Below are 19,800 nucleotides of genomic sequence, written 5' to 3' on the forward strand. Positions count from 1 at the left end.
CGATATTGTTTTCGGTTATTGACGGAATATAATATCAAATGAAGTTTTAACCGGTGGCAATCGAATTCAACAAATTTTTTACTAAATTATGATTGAAAACTATTCTATTTCTTACCAATTTACATATTCAGTTAAGGGTGGCTTAAATTTCATATGTAATTTCGTGATCTGATGGGTTGCAGAGGTATACCATTCAGATCGCGTTGTAGTCACTGTTGAGCATAGGTTAGTCAGCATTATGATTTAAGGTTGTATGGCTGCTGGTGGTGTCGGCGAAATATTCAATTGCGAGGGTCGCATAGGTAGTCAAATGTAATTTGAATTAAAAACTGTACTTTTGCCTCGTTTAACGTCGACAATAATTTAGATGGAGTTCAATTCTAACAATACAGGCCCCTTGTCACAAATCAGCAACTCCGACGCGTCGGTTTAGAGACAATAACATTATTTTTTGGATTGGCTAGCATTGTCTTCAGATCTCAATCCCATAGATCACATGTAGGCTACTTTAAAACTCAAGATAAAGGCATACAGCAAAACATCGCAATTAGTCCTGAAAATTTCCTTTAATTCGCGCGTGGAGTGCCGTAAGTTCAGCCGATGTGGAAAACTTGTCCGCAGCACGCCCCAGAGAATAGCTGCTGTTAGCAAAGTAAAGGGTGGACCTAATAAATGTCAATCTTCTTACCACTAATTTCTTTTATTTGTAAATTCGTAAAATTCAGTAACTAATGGGGTGCCTAATACTTTTGGCCGAGGCTTTATATACACCTATATCCTGTATCCTGTGCATCCTTTCACAACACGTTTTTTAATGATTTTTGTGGTTTAGGTCGCGAACTGCGTTAGAAAAAAATAGCATCAATACCGGAAGAGTTTTCTTTTAGTTTTTTTTCTAGTGTAATCGATTTTCCATGCCATTCTGAGAAATGCATAATCCTCTATCTATCGCGATACCGTTAAGATGTTATAAGTGATCGTTTTGTGAGCAAAAGTAGAATAATTCGTTTACAATTTCAATTTTTTTTATTTTCGCAGGTTTCATTTATTCTATTTTTATTCAAAATTAACAATTATATGTATCTGAAAAATGAGATTATTTAAATGTCCACCTTGAGTACGTCTACGAAAAATCCGTCAATCAGTGAATTTATGAAAGTCTAATTGTTGAGAACGTGGAAATATCGATATTGGAGGTTGAAGGCTGTTTAGCAACAGTTTGCGCTACACCAGCATTATTCTCAACAGTACGTCTAGTTTTTGGTCTGCGAGTCGTTTTTCTATCCTCAACCGAACCAGTTTCTTGAAATTTTTTTACCATCCTTTGAACTATCGACTCATTCGGACGATTATTTCCAACCAGAAAAATTATGAATTTCCATTATATTTTTCTTACGAAATTTCAAAACAAGTTTCAAAAAATTTAAGGAGTTGTGCCTTCGGGTAAAATTGTACATCTGCCTACTTGACAAATGTCAAAGATGACATAAAAAATTTGCTTGATTGTGGGTAAAATCCCACTGTGCAAGTATATCCGAGCACGGGAACTAAGCCATCTCTATCCAAGTCAGGATACAAAACCAACAAGAAACCAAAAGTTGGAATAAAGAATCGCGTCACTTAACGAATGGCAGCGAAGATGGGATCTTGCTCCTAATGACCTCTGGACAACCCTAATTTTGCTACGTGGTTACGAATAAGACACGGTGAAGTGGATTACTTCCTCACTCAGATGCTGAGCGGTCACGGCTGCTTCCAGTATTATCTGCATAGATTTGGTATCCTCGCTTGACCACACTGTCCTGCCTGCCCAGACACGCGACACGTACGCTTCTTCTGTCCAGGGATCGCAAAAGAACGCGAGGAGTTAGCCACTATATTTGGGAGCTCGCCAAGTTAGGCAAATTTAGCTGACAGTAGTGCAGTTCAAAATATTGTTGGGATGCTACATTCAAGTTTGCAAAGCAAGTGTTGCTTACGCTATGCAAGCAGAACGAAGAAAGGCGAACAATAAAGTTATTTCCGCAGCGGAAGCTAGAGCTAAATAATATCAATGCCCTGGGCCACGTCTGATCACACTGAACTTCCCGACAAGTGCTGAATTCAACATGAAATATTGTTCCAGAGGAGGTCGACTCAGACATACTGACGACAATTACAGACGTTTGAGTTAACGACTCACGACCATATCGTACGCAAACAAGGCGGTAGAGCACATAACATTATCGCGCCCTTTCGAAATTCCAGTTGATTCATAACGAAAGTATTGGAGACTATCAGCGACGTCTTACCTCCATTTGTCATAGGTAAAGCACCTGAACACAAGCTTCTTTTATGGTTGATAGACACAATCACAGCTCTACCCTCGATGTATTGCAAATGCGGATCCGGGGTGGAAGTCAGCCGAAGAGGGGAGGTTTATTTAAGTGGTAGCATACTCCGTATATCATTGGCGCCATGGCATCAATCAAAATGTTTCTAAAACAAAAGAAAAAAAGACTGAACGTTACTTTTGAAAGACCCTTTAGTTGTGCGGCAACTACTTTGTCACTTACGCAACTAAACTTATTAATCTTTAATATTTCTCCCGTTTCATTACAGCCTCACAGGCACCGAATGGCAACGAGCTGATCGCCACCAATACATCCTGCGTAAATTTGAAATTGTCAATATGGAACAATGGAGGCTGCCCCATTCATCATTTCTCCATTGAACATCGTCCGTTGGGTAAGTAAATTTGTGACATGAGCGAGTGGGCGGTACAGGGCGACATGCAAATATTTGTGCGTGAATTTGTACTTGGATATGTATGCAAAATATTTGTTCGTGTGAATATAATATTTGTGAACTTAAGTGTTGTTGTGAGAGTATCTCTTCCTATGTGCATGCATTGCACTGCACACTTACACTATTTGCTGTAATTCATGTTGTTGCATTGATTCGACAACCGCCGCACGATTGCGGTTCGCACGTAAACTGCTTTGTATGCAGAATTTTGTAATTGAATATTTTTGTCACCAGCTTTTGACGTTCACGGTGCGCTGCCAATAACAACAAAAACTAAATATGTACTACAAAAGCCGATACTACAAACAAATGCCCAGAGGGTCGGAGCATCGGTTGGTCAACGGGCCGTTCTGCGGTCGAGTAGTTGCCAGCCATTTCGGGCGTCACTGCTGCGGTTGCGGTTTTAGAGTTTATTGAACGGCCATTTTCTATTTAAAATCGCATATCCTGCTATACAAAATTCAATAAGCGAACATGTGTGTGTGTACGTTTAAATGCGATGCGACAAGTTTTAATTGCTATATACTTGTGCTTATTATACTTGTATAAGTGTGTGTGTGTATGTACTAGAGATGCAATTGTTGGGAACTCGGGATTTTGGGGTTTCTTTGGGGTCCCGAAAACCCCTCTAAACCAAAAAATTGAAAGCATCGAATTGAAAGAATTAAAAACTGGTTTATTAAAAAATTCGACTACAAAAAAAGCTTTTTAATTTCCAAGAAACTAGGGGTAATTTACTTATTGAGACTTGAAATAGACGAATTTTCATAGTAAGTACGAGCTCACCTAGAGTCCAAAATAAGAAAACGTAAAAAATTTCTTTTAAGTAAGACTTTAGTAGCGAAAATTATTCAAAACGAGCGTCGAACGATTTTGTCAAATGTTTTACCTTTTCTAATGAATCTTAATGGCACACAAACACATATGAACTGAAGCGCCTCCTCTCACTACAATTAAGAAAGTACTTGAAACTTTGATTCTTAAATTACAGCCTAAGCATTCTTTTGCAGAAGCCTTATATGAATGCACCCATGATTGACGCAATGTTAACGCCAAACGAAACGGAAAGTTTTACTGAAAAACTGAAAAATTAAAATTAAATGAAGAAAAGTTATTAAGCCAACCTACGCAAACTTTTTTAAATCGAAAAACTTATGATTTATCCGACGCACTGATAAAAGTAAAGGGTGGTTAAATTTCAAAGGCCGATGTTGAATGAGAACCACACCTAAATGTTAAGTTTTTTCTACATTTCATTTGACCATTTTCAATTTCAGACTAACTCAATTTGAATCATGGAAAGATACACAATCGAGCAACGCATTAAAGTTATTCGGGCTTATTATGAAAACGAGCGTTCAAATCAAAATGCACATTACGCATTTCGTGATTTTTTCGGTCAATTTAATCGTCCAAATGTGCGTACAATCGGAAAAATTGTGCAAAAACTTGAGCAAACCGGGTCTGTAGGAGATGTGAAAACACCAGTGCATGCTCGAACAGCTCGTACTGCAGAAAATATTGCTGCTGTTCGCGATAGTGTGGTTGAAGAGCTGTCCACCTCAACTCGTCGTCGTGCCCAACAATTGCACCTCTCACGCTCGTCGTTGATGAACATTATGCATAAAGACTTGCATTTACATGCTTACAAGGTGCAATTGACTCAAGAACTAAAGCCTCTTGACCATTTCAAGCGTCGTCAATGGTCAGAATGGTGGCAGGAAATGGCAAAGGTGAATGTCCAATTTTCGAAGAAAATTATCTTCAGTGATGAGGCACATTTTCACCTCAGTGGATTCGTCAATAAGCAGAATTGCCGCATTTGGGCGAATGATAATCCAAGAGTGATTGCCGAAAAACCAATACACCCACAAAAAGTGACTGTTTGGTGCCGTTTATGGGCCGGCGGAATCATTGGGCCGTATTTTTTCCAAAATGAGGCCGGTCAGGCAGTTACTGTGAATAGTGTTCGCTATCGTGAGATGATAACGAACTTTTTATGGCCCGAATTGGAGGATATGGATGTGGATGTCAACAGGATGGTGCCACTTGTCACACAGCTAACGAAACAATGGCTCTTTTGCGCGAAAAATTTGATGGCCGAATAATCTCACGTCGCGGCGATGCCAATTGGCCGCCAAGATCATGTGATTTGACACTGCTGGACTTCTTTCTTTGGGGTTATTTGAAAGAAAAAGTGTACGTCGATAAGCCAGCAACAATTCAAGAGCTAAAGGATGAGATAATTCGGTACATTAACGGCATAGAACCTCAATTATGCCTCAGCGTCATCGAAAATTTGGACCATCAGATGGAGGTGTGCCGCCGAGGCCGCGGCGGCCATTTGGCCGATATTTTGTTCCATACGTAATTGAGCTATACCAATATTATCATAATAAAGAGAAACTACAATAATTAAAAAAAAAAAAAATGTATTCTATTCAAAATCAACACCGCAAAGGCGGAGACAGTAGTCATTATCTTCCAATGACTAAATTTTTTTATTTCCGCCAGCAAGCGTTAAGGCAAAAAGAGATATTTCAGACACTATTTTTATTGAAATAGATTTGAAAAATATATTCTTTTATTATAATTAAAACTACAAATATTTTAATAGGTGGCGCCAAATAATCACCCTATTGGAAGATTTATAGTTTTTGGCGTCGTACAAATGACATCGTATGTCAATCATATATGATAGTTGTGAACTCGACAACTGCAGTATATAAACACACAAGAATTTCAGCACTTAAAATTATTGTTTTGTGAAAAAGTTATTTAAAATCGAAATTGGACGATTAATTTTTATATTTATATACTTGTATATGCAATTTCGTAAAAAAAAGAAAGAAAAACAAGAGAAATATTCATCATCTTTTAGCATTACCGCTGTTTGTGAGCTGTTTATCTGTTTCAAGTAGCGTCCACGATGCAGCTTCGTAGCATAAGACTGGTCTAGTGATAGTTTTGAACGTTTCGTTAGTGACGCGTAAGACCTGTTGCTAGAATTCTCTCTCTCATCGATGGTGAAGCTTGCTGAGTAGGCAATACTCGGTTTAAAGCGTAAGTAGGTAAAATATTCCACGAATATATTCAGAAGAATATGGGTAAATATTCAATTTGATGTTGATTTGAGTTTGGTATTGGCTTCGGTGGTTTTAAGGTCAATTCTACCAGTCGCGAGTTCAATATCAGCAAAGGTTTCGGATAGAGCGTGAATGTTTTTGCTGACAATTACTTTGGCCACCGATATCATGTGATTTAACACCTTGTGACTTTTTTCTATGGGGCCACGTGAAAGAAAAGGTCTAAGTCAATAGCCCAGGGTCGATTCAAGACCTCAATGATAAAATTCGTGAGTCTATCGAGGACTTAGCGCAGCCACTTTGCAATTCGGTTATGGAAAATTTTATGAAAAGGATATTGTCCTGTAAGTGTGGTCGTGGTGGTCATTTGCCTGATGTTATTTTCCACTATTAACGGCACACCTTCCTCTTTATAATGAAATAAACATTCGATCATTTATGATATTAAAAAAACATTTTTCTTTGAATATCAAAATAACACTTCGTATTGGAAACCCCATATTATATCACCAGTTCTTTAGGCATTACTCACTTCACCGATTGCATAGAATAGTATAAGGTTGAAGATTGTAGATGAAAGCATATCCTCCTATCTCATTCTTACATTCTGAAATAAGTCACATTGAAATATTTCTTCAGATTCGCTGATATTGGAGTTTAAATTGCAGTCCGCGAAAGCCTCTTATATTTTGTCCTGTGCGAATTGCCTTTGTTTTATGTAATTTTTATGAAAACGAAAAATTGTGCCAATGCAACTTTTTCTTCTATTATAGGACTAATTAATAGTTAGAAGCTAAGCCTACTATCAAAATTAAAAGAAAAGATTCAGATGCCTTTTTCTAGTGAGATTATCGTACACAATCGTTACGTCGACATTGGAAATGCCCATATTTGATTTTTAATATCAGTTTATTTTAAAATTTATATACCTTGTGAGCCCGAAAAAATGGACGATTGTGATATTTTTTTTTAAATAATATATGTTTTAGAACTTTTATTCAAACGGGGCATATATCATACTGAAGGTTATATCTCGAAGAATATTTGGTGTTTTTATTTTAAAAAATGTTGGTGTTTTTATTTTAAAAAATGTTATTATTTATTGTTGATATCGCCCCTCCCCCAAAACGCCGTTTTTTAGAAGAGGCTTGCGGGCGATCACGGTAGCGCATGAGCAGCTCAACTTAAATCAAAAAAATTAAATGATTATTGTAGAGAAATGTTTGCTAGTGAATCTGAACGGTTTATTTACCGCTTTTGCACCAAAAACACGATTTTTGAGGGGTTGAAAAATTAAAAAAAACTATTTCCAGCGAACTATGCAAATATTTATAAAAAGTGAACCGTTCAGATTCACGAGGTTGTAACTTCGAATAATAAAAAAAAAATTTTATGAAAATCGGTCAAATAGTGTTTAATAAATAATGATCACCGCGACGGTAATTTTCAAAAAACACTACTTCGAGATAATCGCGTCTAAAGTTTTGCGTGCATTTCATTTATGGATAAGGGCGCGCGCTTCCACGGTCTGTAACTTTCGTTCTAGTGCTCCGATCTTTATGATTTTTTGAATGTATATTTTTAAGATGATGCACTTTTAGAATATGCCATAAAAAATTGTTCGATTTTTTAGTCCAAAACAAGGTATATCACCCCTTAAATGATTCTAATACGTAATAGGTTCATCTATAGAATTTTGCTCATACTGAAAAAGGTATTCCCTAAGTTGAATTTCAGGATCCTGGGATTACTTCAAAAATATCCCGTAATACCGGGATCAACATCTTTCGCTAATATTGCTATCCCTAGTATGCAGGTGTGTATTTGTATTTAAGCTGGTATTAGTGTCTGTGCGCCAAAGCGTGTTTTTAAATGAGATTTGTTGAATCGCATAATTTGCTTCATTTTCAGCTTCACAGATATAAATTAATCTCTTAAAGCGTATAAACATTCCACCCAAATTATATTAGCAAGCCTGTTGTTTTTAGTATCACTTTGAAATTTAAATACACATTAAAGTAAATAAAAGCAAAAAACACACAATTTATTCTGCATAAATAAGTAGCTTCATTACAAGGATACATTTAAACAGTGACATAGAAAAAATACATATATAATTTTAAATAAAAACAAAATATATAGAAGCCTACAGCGCGCGACAGGTGATTCTATATCAATATTTTGAGCAGTATTGACTTTTTCTGTTTTATTCATTTATTTATTTTTTTGATGGAGCATTTTTCTTTTATAGAATCATAGCTCAATTAAATTTTCAAATTTTATAAAAAAATTGTATAAATACCCTAAATTTCCACGCCTTTTTAGGCTTTTTAATTCTAATTTCCAGATTTTTTTGCACCTGGATCTGAATTGTTACTTGCATTTATCTGCTGCCGAAAGAAATATTAAGTTGTGTTCATTGAATAATAATTACAAGGTGGCGCAAAATTAGTCACACTAACGGAAGATTTATAATTTTTGCAAATAGCGTCTTCCATCAGTCATATTTGACATTTGCGAAATAGACAGCTGCAGTAAACAAAAAGAGCAGCAAAGGAGCGAGGAGCAAGTATGAAAATAAGTATTTTCGTTACTCGGCATATTGTTTTTTTTTATTTAGTGAAAAGTTATTTAAAAGAAAAATTGGATTTTGGGTTATCTTGCAGTTGAAATCTCATATCGAACGGATTATAAGTTTTTTAAGGCGGGAAAAGTACTTTTCGTATAAAATTAAAAAAATTAAAAACCAAACTATTTTTTATAAAAAATAATTATAACAAAAAAAAAATTAATAATTAGCAGTACTCTTGAGTCCTTTATTAATATAATAAAGAATGTATGACGTGTGATGCGAAAAGGCAAAAAAATTGGTGTTTTTATTTTTTGCGAACCATAGATTTCTGTTACACATAAAGTGTGCCCCACAATTAAAGGCCATTTGCAAGTTTTGAAATTTCATTTTCTATTAATTTAATGTTGGTTAGTTTTTAACAAAAAAAAAAATGACATTTTTTATGAAAATTTGAATAAATCAGAAAAATTCAGGAAATTTCCAAAAACTTCTCGCTTTTTAATATGAAATTTTAGAATACTTCAGCGCAACCAGTTTTTTAGTGTTACCGTATGTAGACATGTTATGAATCGTCATGGACATCTAATATAAACGTAAAAACATTTGATAATTTCTACTCATAGCGGCTGGGCGCTTGAAGCTCTTTAGTGTGCCTTTGGGGATAGCCTGAGGCAGTTCTCCAGCCTAGATCCTTTTTCTCTCCTCCACTACATCAGAAGCGCTGGATGACTGTAGATGTTTTTTTTTCTTTAAGTTTTGTAATATTTCGCACGTAGTGGGATGAGAATCTAAATATTTAATAACACCCTTTGTTTTCATTTGTAAATGCTCCTTTAGTTTAGTAATTTCTTTTCTGTTAAATTTATTTTTTATGATAAATACATATATATTTTTTATAAATTTAAATATATAATTATACATATCATATCAAAGAGTGTTAAATTGTCTTTACAAAAAAGAAACGGTCAAAACTATTTTAAAACATAACATTTTTAATCTTTCAAAGAACTCATTTTTGACCCCCCAATAACATCTGTAATATAATTTTGAGCAAAAAAAGTGATATGATATTTAAATCCTATTTAAAGGTAAAACAATAGGATCATGACCATCTTTTGTTTAGTTATTTACACACATTATTTTTAAATAAAATAAAAAAATTGTTTAGTCCAATATCTAGCCGAGTGCTGTACCATGCAATGTTATTTATTTTAAATTTGAAAACAGTCTTCTGAAGCCTCTGGGCTCCTTCTCCTAAAATATCTCATTTAAAATGTATTTATTTAAAATGCAGCTTTCCGATTTATCTATTATTATTATTTGTAATTTAGTTCCAAAAATTTTGGGAATTTGGAATGAAATTTCGCAAACTAAAAAGTAGAGCCTTCCAAAAAAATATTTTGTTCGAAAAATTATAAAGATAACCAAAATGAAATTCTATCAAACTTATAACATTTTCAAGTGAACGACATTCAGGGAAATCGGTTCGGAAAATTTTCACTTAAATAAAGTGTTAGAGCCAGAAGCGTATTGGTAGCTTGGAATATTAGATCTTTAGTAGTTTTATTTCAATTTATTTTAATGAAACAAAAACCCAATGGCGAAAACGAAAACGAAGAGCAAAACAGTGGCATGGTGAGAAGATTGTAAAGGTGAGCTTTTTAATAGGGAGTTATTCGGCTCTGAGTAAGACGGGTGTATATGGTAGGCGATCTTTCGCTGCAGCTTATTACGGGGGGTGGCGTAATTCTTTCGTGCCGAAATTACGCTTTTTATGTACGTAGTTTTGGATACGCTCCTGATTAGTGGAAGATTGAACCGAACAATGAGAACAACTCCCGCAAGGGACTGCATCGCTGTTGGGCTGCGTTATATCAGTGGGTGTTTCTGTGTTTCACTATAATCGCTGGGGATTTTTTATGATAAAAAAATACTATTAAAAAAATATATATTAGTTTTTAAAAAAATATTGCAGAATATGTTAGGTTAGGTATATCTGAATAGGCTGATCTGAATAGATCTCACATATACCTCAAGGATCCGTAGTGCTACCAACGTTATTGGAGTCGTATTAAACATTGTTCGTGATACTTGTCGTGGCGAGTTTTAATACGCATTTTAAACTTTTGTCAGTAATATCCTTCTGAGATGAAAAGTATACTGATTCCAGACAGTTCTAACGAGTTCTTAACGAGAGCAGGTCAATTGCAAGGGGGTGTTCTAACATACTCCTTTCTTCTTCTAAAATAAAGTTGGTTGTTTTCGTCGAGGTCGAGGCATTTTAAATAAACTCAGAGTTAATTCCTCGTCAAGTTCCGCCTTAAAAACTGAGAACGAGGGATATAGGTATGTATGTTCGACGTACCCATCCTAGGCAAGCACGTGCTTTCATTCGTAAGATCGCCAACTCTCTCATTTCCCTCTATTCCCTTGTGCCTTTTGTTGGTTCTTTTTTTGAGAGCATGGGATGCATCAAACGCCTGTGGGCGAAGCCGTGGTGGTGGTATGGGACTTTCACCCATTAAACCCCCCATGTTCGACAATACTGCCTGCTGCAACTCCACAATTAAGTAGTGTTCGATATTGCGTATTGTCTTGCGAATCACTTTCTTCTATGCTATCTCCATTCGCACGCCGAAGCTCTTTCATTATAATCGCTGCGACATCCCCTGTCATATCCCACTTTTATTTACTTTCGCACAATATGTTGGGCAGGATTGTTCTCCTTCGGATATTCATTAAAAGCAACACGAAGCGTCTGTCGTTCGAAACATAACATGCGACGCACTTTCTCGTTCTTCTGAGCTGTGAGAGCAATAAGGATCTTCTTCGATTTCAAACCTGTGCAGGTATTCTTTAAAGCATCCCACCACCACCAGTAAGAAGCTTTGTTGTATCGTTGTATCGTAATCAATTTCACCTTGTTTTCTGTTTATTCACGCCACAACCTCAGGAATAAGTTTTAAAGTCCAGCGCCGTTGTCCTGCAGCGCTTGTGCTCTTTCTTCTTGTTTTGATGCACTCGCCGGCCTATGCGCGCTATCGCTATACAACCGGGCGATTTCATCCGTCACAAGATCAATAAGTACCTTCCTCGTAATTACACATATCGCATCAATCGATAAAGTTCGGTATGCACTAGCCACCCTCTTTCCTTGTGCCCGGCGCCTAGTAAATTATGACCTGTCTATTCTCGCAGAGGTCATCCATTTTGGACCTACAATGTTGCACGCCTTCCGTGTTCGTCATTGCAGCCATTATTGCTTTAGTAGCAGTTTGACTATCGATGAAGATGTTTGTGCGAGTGTCGAGGGTCGAGGTGAGTAAATTCCTACGCCAGATTGGCTACAGCATGGATCTCAGCTCGAAATATGCTACAGTGATTAGGAATAGTGTCCATAATGTCTTCTTTTCTTGTTAATGATGTGAAGTAGTAAAAAGTCATTCATTCAAAATTTTATCAAGCACCCAATTTCAACGTTTAACTGTCATGGTTTGGTAACAATTTTATTACTTTTTGCTTATAAAGGGAGATTTTTTAGCTATTATCTTTTTAAACAGTTCGTTTAAACAGCTGACGCACGTCTCTTGTTTTGTTTCACTGTCAAACATCTTCAGTTTGGTCTATAATTTAACCATAAATCGTCTTATAAACGAACAACGCTTGCAAATCATTGAATTTTATTATAAAAATGCGTGTTCTTTTTAGAAAGTTTATCGCGCTCTTCTTCCATTTTATGGTCAGTTTAATCGACCCACTGAAGGGGATATTCGAGCTATTGTGTTTAAATTTAGAACCAAATTTACATTATTCGACATCAAACCACCAACACGCTTACGTAGAGTGCGAATTGAAGAAAATATCAATATCGCAGCTGTATCGGCCAGTGTTAATGATGACCATCAATTATCGATTCGTCGCCGTTCGCCGTTCGCAGCAATTGGGCCTCTGTTACTCAACAACGTGGAAAATTGAAGCCAAACGACCTACCGCAACGCAGAATTTTTGGTGAATGTGCTCTTGGAAAGTTGGCCGAAGATTCACTTTTTTATCGAAAAATTGTGTTCAGCGACGAAGCTCATTTTTGGATCAATGGGTACGTAAATAAGCAGAATTGTCGATTTTGGAGTGAAGATCAGCCAGAAGAATTACACCAATGTATCTAGAAAAGGTCACAGTTTGGTGCGGTTTATGGGCTGGAGGTATCATTGGACCGTACTTCTTCAAATATACTGCGAATCGTAATTTAACTGTGAATGGTGAGCGCTACCGTGAAATGATATCCAACTTTTTTTTGCCCAAAATGCAAGAGCTTGACTTGCATGACATGTGGTTTCAGCAAGACGGTGCCACATGACACACAAGACGCGTAACAATGGACTTGTTGAGAGGCTAGTTCGTTGAACATTTTATTTCACGTTCGGGACCTGTCAATTGGCCACCCAGATCGTGCGATATGCGCCGTTAGATTATTTTTTGTGGGGCTATGTTAAAGCTCATGTCTATTCAGACAAGCCTGCTTCAATTAACGCATTGGAAGACAACATTAAACCATTTATATGTGAGAGACCGGCCGAAACATTGGAAAGAGTATGCCAAAATTGGACTAAGCGGATGGACCATTTAAGGCGCAGTCGCGGTGAACATTTGCATGAAATAATCTTCAAACATTAAATTATATGGACTGTACTATCGATTTAAATAAAAATTTCATCAATTTTTCTGAATTTTACGTGTTTTTTTTTAAGAACTTTCCTATAGCTATTAAAAAATCACCCTTTAGTACAATATAATATTAATATTTTTACCTATTATTTATTATTTTTTACTTTTTATTTTTTAATGATAATTTTTTTAACTAAAAATAAAAATCTGAGCCTTCAACTGGCATTTATGTAAAAAGTGGGCGATCTAGCAAAAAAAAAATTGTCTTTTAAATAATCTTCAAAATCGGATATCTCGTAAATGGTTAGGCTGATCGGAACATAAATTACCTTAATAATATTGTCCTTAAGTTTCTGGGACGACTTTCTCGGCATATTGAATTTTATTGAAATTTCAATAGAATGAAAAAGTTCTTGCTTTGCGTTTTCCTATAAATCTCTGTGTTGCTATATGTGCTACTTAACGTTTCAAATGACTTGCCTCATTTAATAGAAAGAGTTTGTTTTTGTAAATTAATTTTGCAGTTTGTAATGAAAATAATCAAAATTAATTTACTATGTAATGTAGGTACATATTTATTACACAAACAAGCAAATATTTGCGAATGCTGCGAAAATACACATTTCTGATGGCAACTTTGCGTAATAAATATTTGCTTCAAAGAGAATATTTTTAGTCTTATTTTATGCTATCATTTTATAGTCATATTCAAACAAATTTATATTTTATTACTTTTTTGCTTTGCAAGTGGAAAGCATGCGAATATTTTAAAGTGCAACATTAGCAAAATTGGCCACAATGATTGTCATAGCAATAACATTTCACATGCCGCTTGGTGAGCCGAGAGCCAATGCAACTCCCTTGAAAGTCAATCAATTTCGAATATTAAACGCATCGCAATGCAAATACACACACACATACGCGCGCACATAAATTAGTTGTATATGCATTTGTAAAGCATAAGTATGTATTTCATGCACGCGCGTGAGCAACTGTGAGCGCATTGCATAAAATATCAATACAACAAATTGCTCTGCCATGGCCCTCAGCCATTTTGCGGCAATGCTAAACCGCCTGTCGTCTATCGACCGCACTTCCATCGAATTTGTACACACACACCAACGCAAACAAATAGGTATTTACATTCCCACTGTACTTGTGCTGCACTGCACTGCATCGCTTCACTTTGTCATATTATCTAAATATGTATATATATATATATATATGTATGGGTGTGTATATGTGCTTACGTGCATATGTATGGCATGTTAGGCACACTGGTGCTTTGTGTGCGCCGCAAGCAATCAACATTTCCATTTAACATTTTTACACAGGGGACATCCGTTGGACGGTCGTCACATCCGACATCTCGAATGCCGAAGAAAATCGTGAAAATTTAATATTTTGCGATTTCCTGCCAGCCAAGTGGTATCAGCTGCGCGTTTCGGCCACAAACGATGCTGGCAAAACCACCGAGCACTATCACTTTGCCACCACCAATCTGGATGGAGTGACAATACCACCGCCTCAGGTTTTCCCATCGGAAAATGATTTGATGAACAATCTGATAAATGCAACGAATCCTACCAACGGTGATTGGTTTTCAACATTAATCGTCATCGTAATCATCACCGTTGCCATCATTACCATGTAAGTACCATAAAGCATACAAAAACAAAAAAAAAAAAAGACCTACATAAAATGTCAGAGAAGAGTGCCGCGTGGGCATGGGCAGGAATGCGGCCAAAGGAGCGTTGGATTATGCAAATATTGCAGCCGCTGATGATACACCGTTGAATTAATGAAGCAAATCGCAGTTTAGCGTGAACTTTCATTCAGCCTTTGGCAATGGTTCGTTTGGCCCTTATTTTTCATTTGCCTTTGGTTCTGTGTCTATTTTAGTATTTCGTACTCGTGGCGAAAATGTGTGGTAGAAAAACGGCAAAATAATGTGGGAAAAAGAGAAAAAACTGAAATAAATTATGTATTACAAAAAGCTTTTAGAGACATTACTAATTAACAGGAGCTTTAATTAGGAAATTAATTTCAGGGATTTTTGTGGAATTATTGATATTTGCGTAACAGGGTATAGGGGTTTTCATTAAGAGCATTCGAATTTTGAAACCAAAAAATAAACTAAACTGCTTAAATTATATGGCCACAGCTGTTTATTTTAAGTAATTTCATGTTTCTTTGGTTCCACACCCTGTGACTAAAGGGCAGCGCATCAAAACTTTGACCGATTTTTACTGTTTTCTTATAATATTATATAATAGTGCACATTCCAAATTGGCAGAATTGTTGAAGTGCTATCATTTTGTAGCAGGGTGTATGTGTGGACTCTAATTTGGTATGAATGGAAGCCGTAGATCCACTGTCGGTAGCACTTTCCTTTGGACAACATTTAGATGGCATCTTAGCGTTGTTCAGAAATTTCACGTAGTCCCAATAGTCGAGTTGTTGTTGTTGTAGCAGCATAAACATTCCCCATACTTATATACGGGGAATGCTGCTTGAGTGACAGTCCTTGGCCGGGTATAAATCCGGGTCGTTTCGGTAACGTAGAACCGACTGTCGTGGATACGCCCAATAGTCGAGTCTTCAATGTCGTCTCCATGCTAATGGATGAAGCTCTCGAAGCCCTCATCAACTAAATTAAATTTTCTCGTTTACTATGGAAGTGGCACAAGTTTGTGTCTCGAAAAAAATCGCCATATCGAACGCCTTATCGATCATCAGTGAGCGCAAGTGAACGAAACTACTTGTACCGAAAAAACATCCATACCACACAGAGTATTTTTTTTTTTTTTTTTGAGTATATAGACAGCTGGTTTATATCCCGTGGGTTTTTGTTACTCCAAATCCGGCTTGCTGCTATTTAAGCAGCCACTTGGCCAGAAATGAGCCTCATCATTGCCGGAGATTTTCCTTTCGGACAGGATATTGATTTTAATGTTAAATTTTAACAATTTTAATGCAGTGTTGGATCGTATGGTGTTCTCATCATCATCAGTTTCTGTTTCTCCCACTGGATCATAAGGTCTCGATAAAACATCTCCATTTTGATCTGTTCTTAGCCAGTAGCCTAATTTCGTTCTACGTCTCTCCAGACTCTTCGACTTCCTTCTAAACCGTTCTCCTCCGTGACATTTTTGGGCGACTAACCTTGCGACCACCTTGTGGGTTCCAGACCAGAGCTGGTCGAAAAATTTCACTTCCATTTTGGCGCAGCGTATGGCCAATCCAACTTCACTCCAAGTTAGCTGTCGATTGAATTTTGCACCTCTCGTACAGCTCGTCATTGCTTGTGGTATGGGGGCCCCTGCGTTAACATTTGTTAACACAGAGATATCATCGGCGTAAGCGAAATCTTCAAGGTGTTCATGGAACTTCCAATAAATACCTCTCCTTCTCCCTCGATGCAGCTTTTCATGATATCATCAATGACAATCAGGAATAATAACGGAGACAAAAGGCATCGTTGTCGTACTCCACTACTGGTGGGTATACACACAAATGAGCGTAACCAATTTCGTTGGGATATTCCGTTCGTGTAGCGTATCCCATATGCTGTTACGAGATATGCTATCAAAAGCTGCGCTGTAGTCTACAAACGCAAGTTGGAGGGTTGCCTGCCATTCTTGTGCTTACTCTACAATGATACGCAGAATGCTGATTTGGTCCACGCAGGATCGGTTACTTCTAAATCCTGCTTGCTGTTTCCCCAAATAGCAAGTACACTGGACAGGATCTTTAACGCTATTGACAGCAGCATTATTCCCCCATAATTGCTGCAGCGCAACAGGTCGGCTTCCTTTGACAGTACCACCAGGATGCCTTATAATCAATCAACGGGGAACTTCTCTTCATCCCAGATAGCATTAAAAATAGGCCGAAGAAGATTTGCAGTCTGCTCTGGGTAAGCCTAAATATCCTCTGCTGGATGGGCGGGGCAGCCGGCCTCCTTGTTGCTTTTTTTAGGGATTTTATAGCAGTGAGTATCTCCTGTTTGTTTAGCGGAGAAGAAGATATTTCGGACGAAGAGAAGGAATTATGGCATGAAGGTTCCAACATCGGCTCATGTAAGCCCCTTGCTTGATTTAGAATGTCACTGAAATGTTCTCTTCAGCGCTGCATTAGCTTGTTGTCACATGTTAGTAGTCTACCATCTTTTCGCATGTTATAAGGTTTTGCCATTTTGAATTTACTATTCTAATAATTTCCCTAGGTCTTGGCCAAAACATGCAGCATATAACCCGAAATCGTTTCTTGATAAACGTGTAAAGGCGTCTGCTTATGTGCTCAGAGATGAGCCAGGTCTCAGATCCACATAGGAGGACAGATTTTACGCGGATATTGAACATTTGAAGTTTGGTTCTAAGTGACAGTGTACGAAAGCGCCACAGTCGGTTTAGCTTAAGGAACGCAGCAAGTGCTTTATGAATAGTTACTGCCGTTTGATATGGCAATACGTTACCATTTTCGGTATTTAGGTACAAAGGTAACAGAACTCATCTACGTCCTCAATTATGATGGCATTTTCGCTTGTAACAAATTGAAGAGGCAGTGTGTTTGTTGTTTGTATTCTCATAAATTTGATTTGGGCGAAGTCTATTTTAAGACCGACGGGCATTTATTTAGAGTTGACGAAGATTCGCAGTGGCATCAGCTAACGTGTTGGTCATAAAACAAATATCGTTAGGATAGTGGAGGTCACTTAATTTATAATTTTGCGTCCATTCTAGAACTTCTTCATTTGTAAAGACATACCAAGATCATTATGTGGACGGGATCCCTAAAATGTGCCTCCTGCTCCGTCCTATGTAGATATTTTGGGCGATGTGAAAACCCAGTTGAAGAAAGGTGAAAGAAACATTATTTCAAGTTACTTAAACTTCTATCCTGTCCTTAAGATAATGGCACTGCAGTGTATTTTCTCTGTGGCAGTCCGCCGTTTTCTAGAATCAGACTTAGTATATCGGATTGCGATATATTGAGTATGGGTAAAGTTCATACTCTTCCTCTTCCGGAAGGAGATTTGTGGAAGAGTGACTTCAAACTATTTTTTCGTCTTACCACCCACATTCTATCTTTCCTATCTCCCCAATCTTTCTACTGAAATCTATCCGGGTGTAGTACAATGGTGTCCTGACTGAGTGCTTGGACTTGTCCAACCCCCCACAAATCTAATCTAATCTCTAATCCACTTAAATGGAAAAAATATGCTGCCAGAGCTGGTGTTCAACGGCTACGGAAGTCAATTATGCTCAAACATTTTTGCACAACAAAGAACTATGCATTTTGGGACACACGTTTATTAAACCATAATAAATATGCTTATATTCATTTTGACAAATTCCAAAATCTGATCATCATTTTAATCAAAATCGTTTTCAAGCATACAGACTTTAACTGACCCATGCTTTATTTCGAATTTAGCCATTTAATATGATAGTTCTTGGTTTGTAAAGTTTTTGGCCCTACACTTCGATTTTAAACGAACTCGAATAGGGAAGGCTCTTGTGTGGTTTTTTATGAGCAGCATCAACTACGACTGGTGAATCACTTCAGCTTCACTTTAGTTTTTACGCAGCTGCGATATTTTAAACCGCATATAAAAACTTGTAACACTCGTCCGAATTCAGTTGTGTGGCAGAAGATAAATGTTAAAATAAATGAAAATAGCCATCCAAGCTTACTCGTACATTTGCTTTTTGCTTCCTCCTCGCAGACTCACTTGCGAAATAAGCGCAGATGGTGTGTTAATAGACTCGAAGTAGAAGTTTTCCTAAGCTGACAGTGAGCAAAACAATTTAATTGGACCAGCGTTGAAATCACGTTTTTCATTTACACTTTATTACACTTCCTTTTTTTATTACTTCGCTTTATGTATTTGATTCTTCCATTTCTCTTCGCCATCCACTCTTTTTACGCTCGCATCCTGCGTTATCCGCTGATGACATGCGACATCTCAGCGCTTTAACAATTAAACATCGTCGTACGCTGTGTGGTCCCATAGCCGAGGGCTATGAGTCGCGTACACTGCCCGGTGAATACAAAGAAGACCACGACAATCGACGCAATCAGCAAGTGTACAGCGCCTCGCCAGTGAAAACTGTGGATAAAGGAAACGAGTCAGGTGAGTTGGCGTCCTGCTGCAGGTGAGGTGGCAGAAAATCTGAAATGAACATTTGAACGCCATGACACGCAACGTGCAGCGTTTAGCACGCACGGGCACAAATTACTCGAGCTGTAATGGAGTAGGAGTAATTAAATAATTTTTTCTTTCTAATAGTGGTTAACAGAATTTTTCCGTTGTCTATTTTCCTCTTATTTTTGATGCATGTGTTGCAGAAATGTATGAGATTTCGCCTTATGCCACATTTAGCGTGAATGGCGGACGTACTGGCGCCGGTGCGGGCTCGTCCTCGAAGGCACCCTTACGAGGAGGCGTCTCCGCCTCACCAATGGATTATACCATGCAATTCAAGACATTCGGGCATCCGGAGGGCGAAAATCTCAATGCAACAGCTTATCCTTTGCTGCCGGCAAGCTCTGGATTCGGGCATGTCAAGTCGAAGTCCAGCTGGCATAAGCAACGCTACTACAACACGGATGGTAGGGCATAACTTTTTTTTACCTACTGAATACCTTTTACCGTTTCAATTCAACTAAGTACATTTTATATAC

At 37.4% G+C, this 19,800-nt stretch overlaps 1 protein-coding gene across 3 annotated transcripts in view; it reads left to right on the plus strand.

Moving 5' to 3' along the window:
• The window catches only part of LOC128855192 (cell adhesion molecule Dscam2), a 274,245-nt gene that overhangs the window by 247,343 nt on the left and 7,102 nt on the right, over positions 1 to 19,800 (plus strand). For all 3 annotated transcript variants that reach the window (XM_054089902.1, XM_054089903.1, XM_054089904.1), the window contains 4 exons: positions 2,602 to 2,727; positions 14,445 to 14,760; positions 19,086 to 19,249; positions 19,465 to 19,728. In XM_054089902.1, coding sequence (XP_053945877.1) covers positions 2,602 to 2,727; positions 14,445 to 14,760; positions 19,086 to 19,249; positions 19,465 to 19,728 — 870 coding nt within the window. The remainder of the gene's footprint in view (positions 1 to 2,601; positions 2,728 to 14,444; positions 14,761 to 19,085; positions 19,250 to 19,464; positions 19,729 to 19,800) is intronic.

The sequence above is a fragment of the Anastrepha ludens genome, chromosome 2 (genome assembly GCF_028408465.1).
Source record: "Anastrepha ludens isolate Willacy chromosome 2, idAnaLude1.1, whole genome shotgun sequence".
NCBI classification, from domain to species: Eukaryota; Metazoa; Arthropoda; class Insecta; order Diptera; family Tephritidae; genus Anastrepha; species Anastrepha ludens.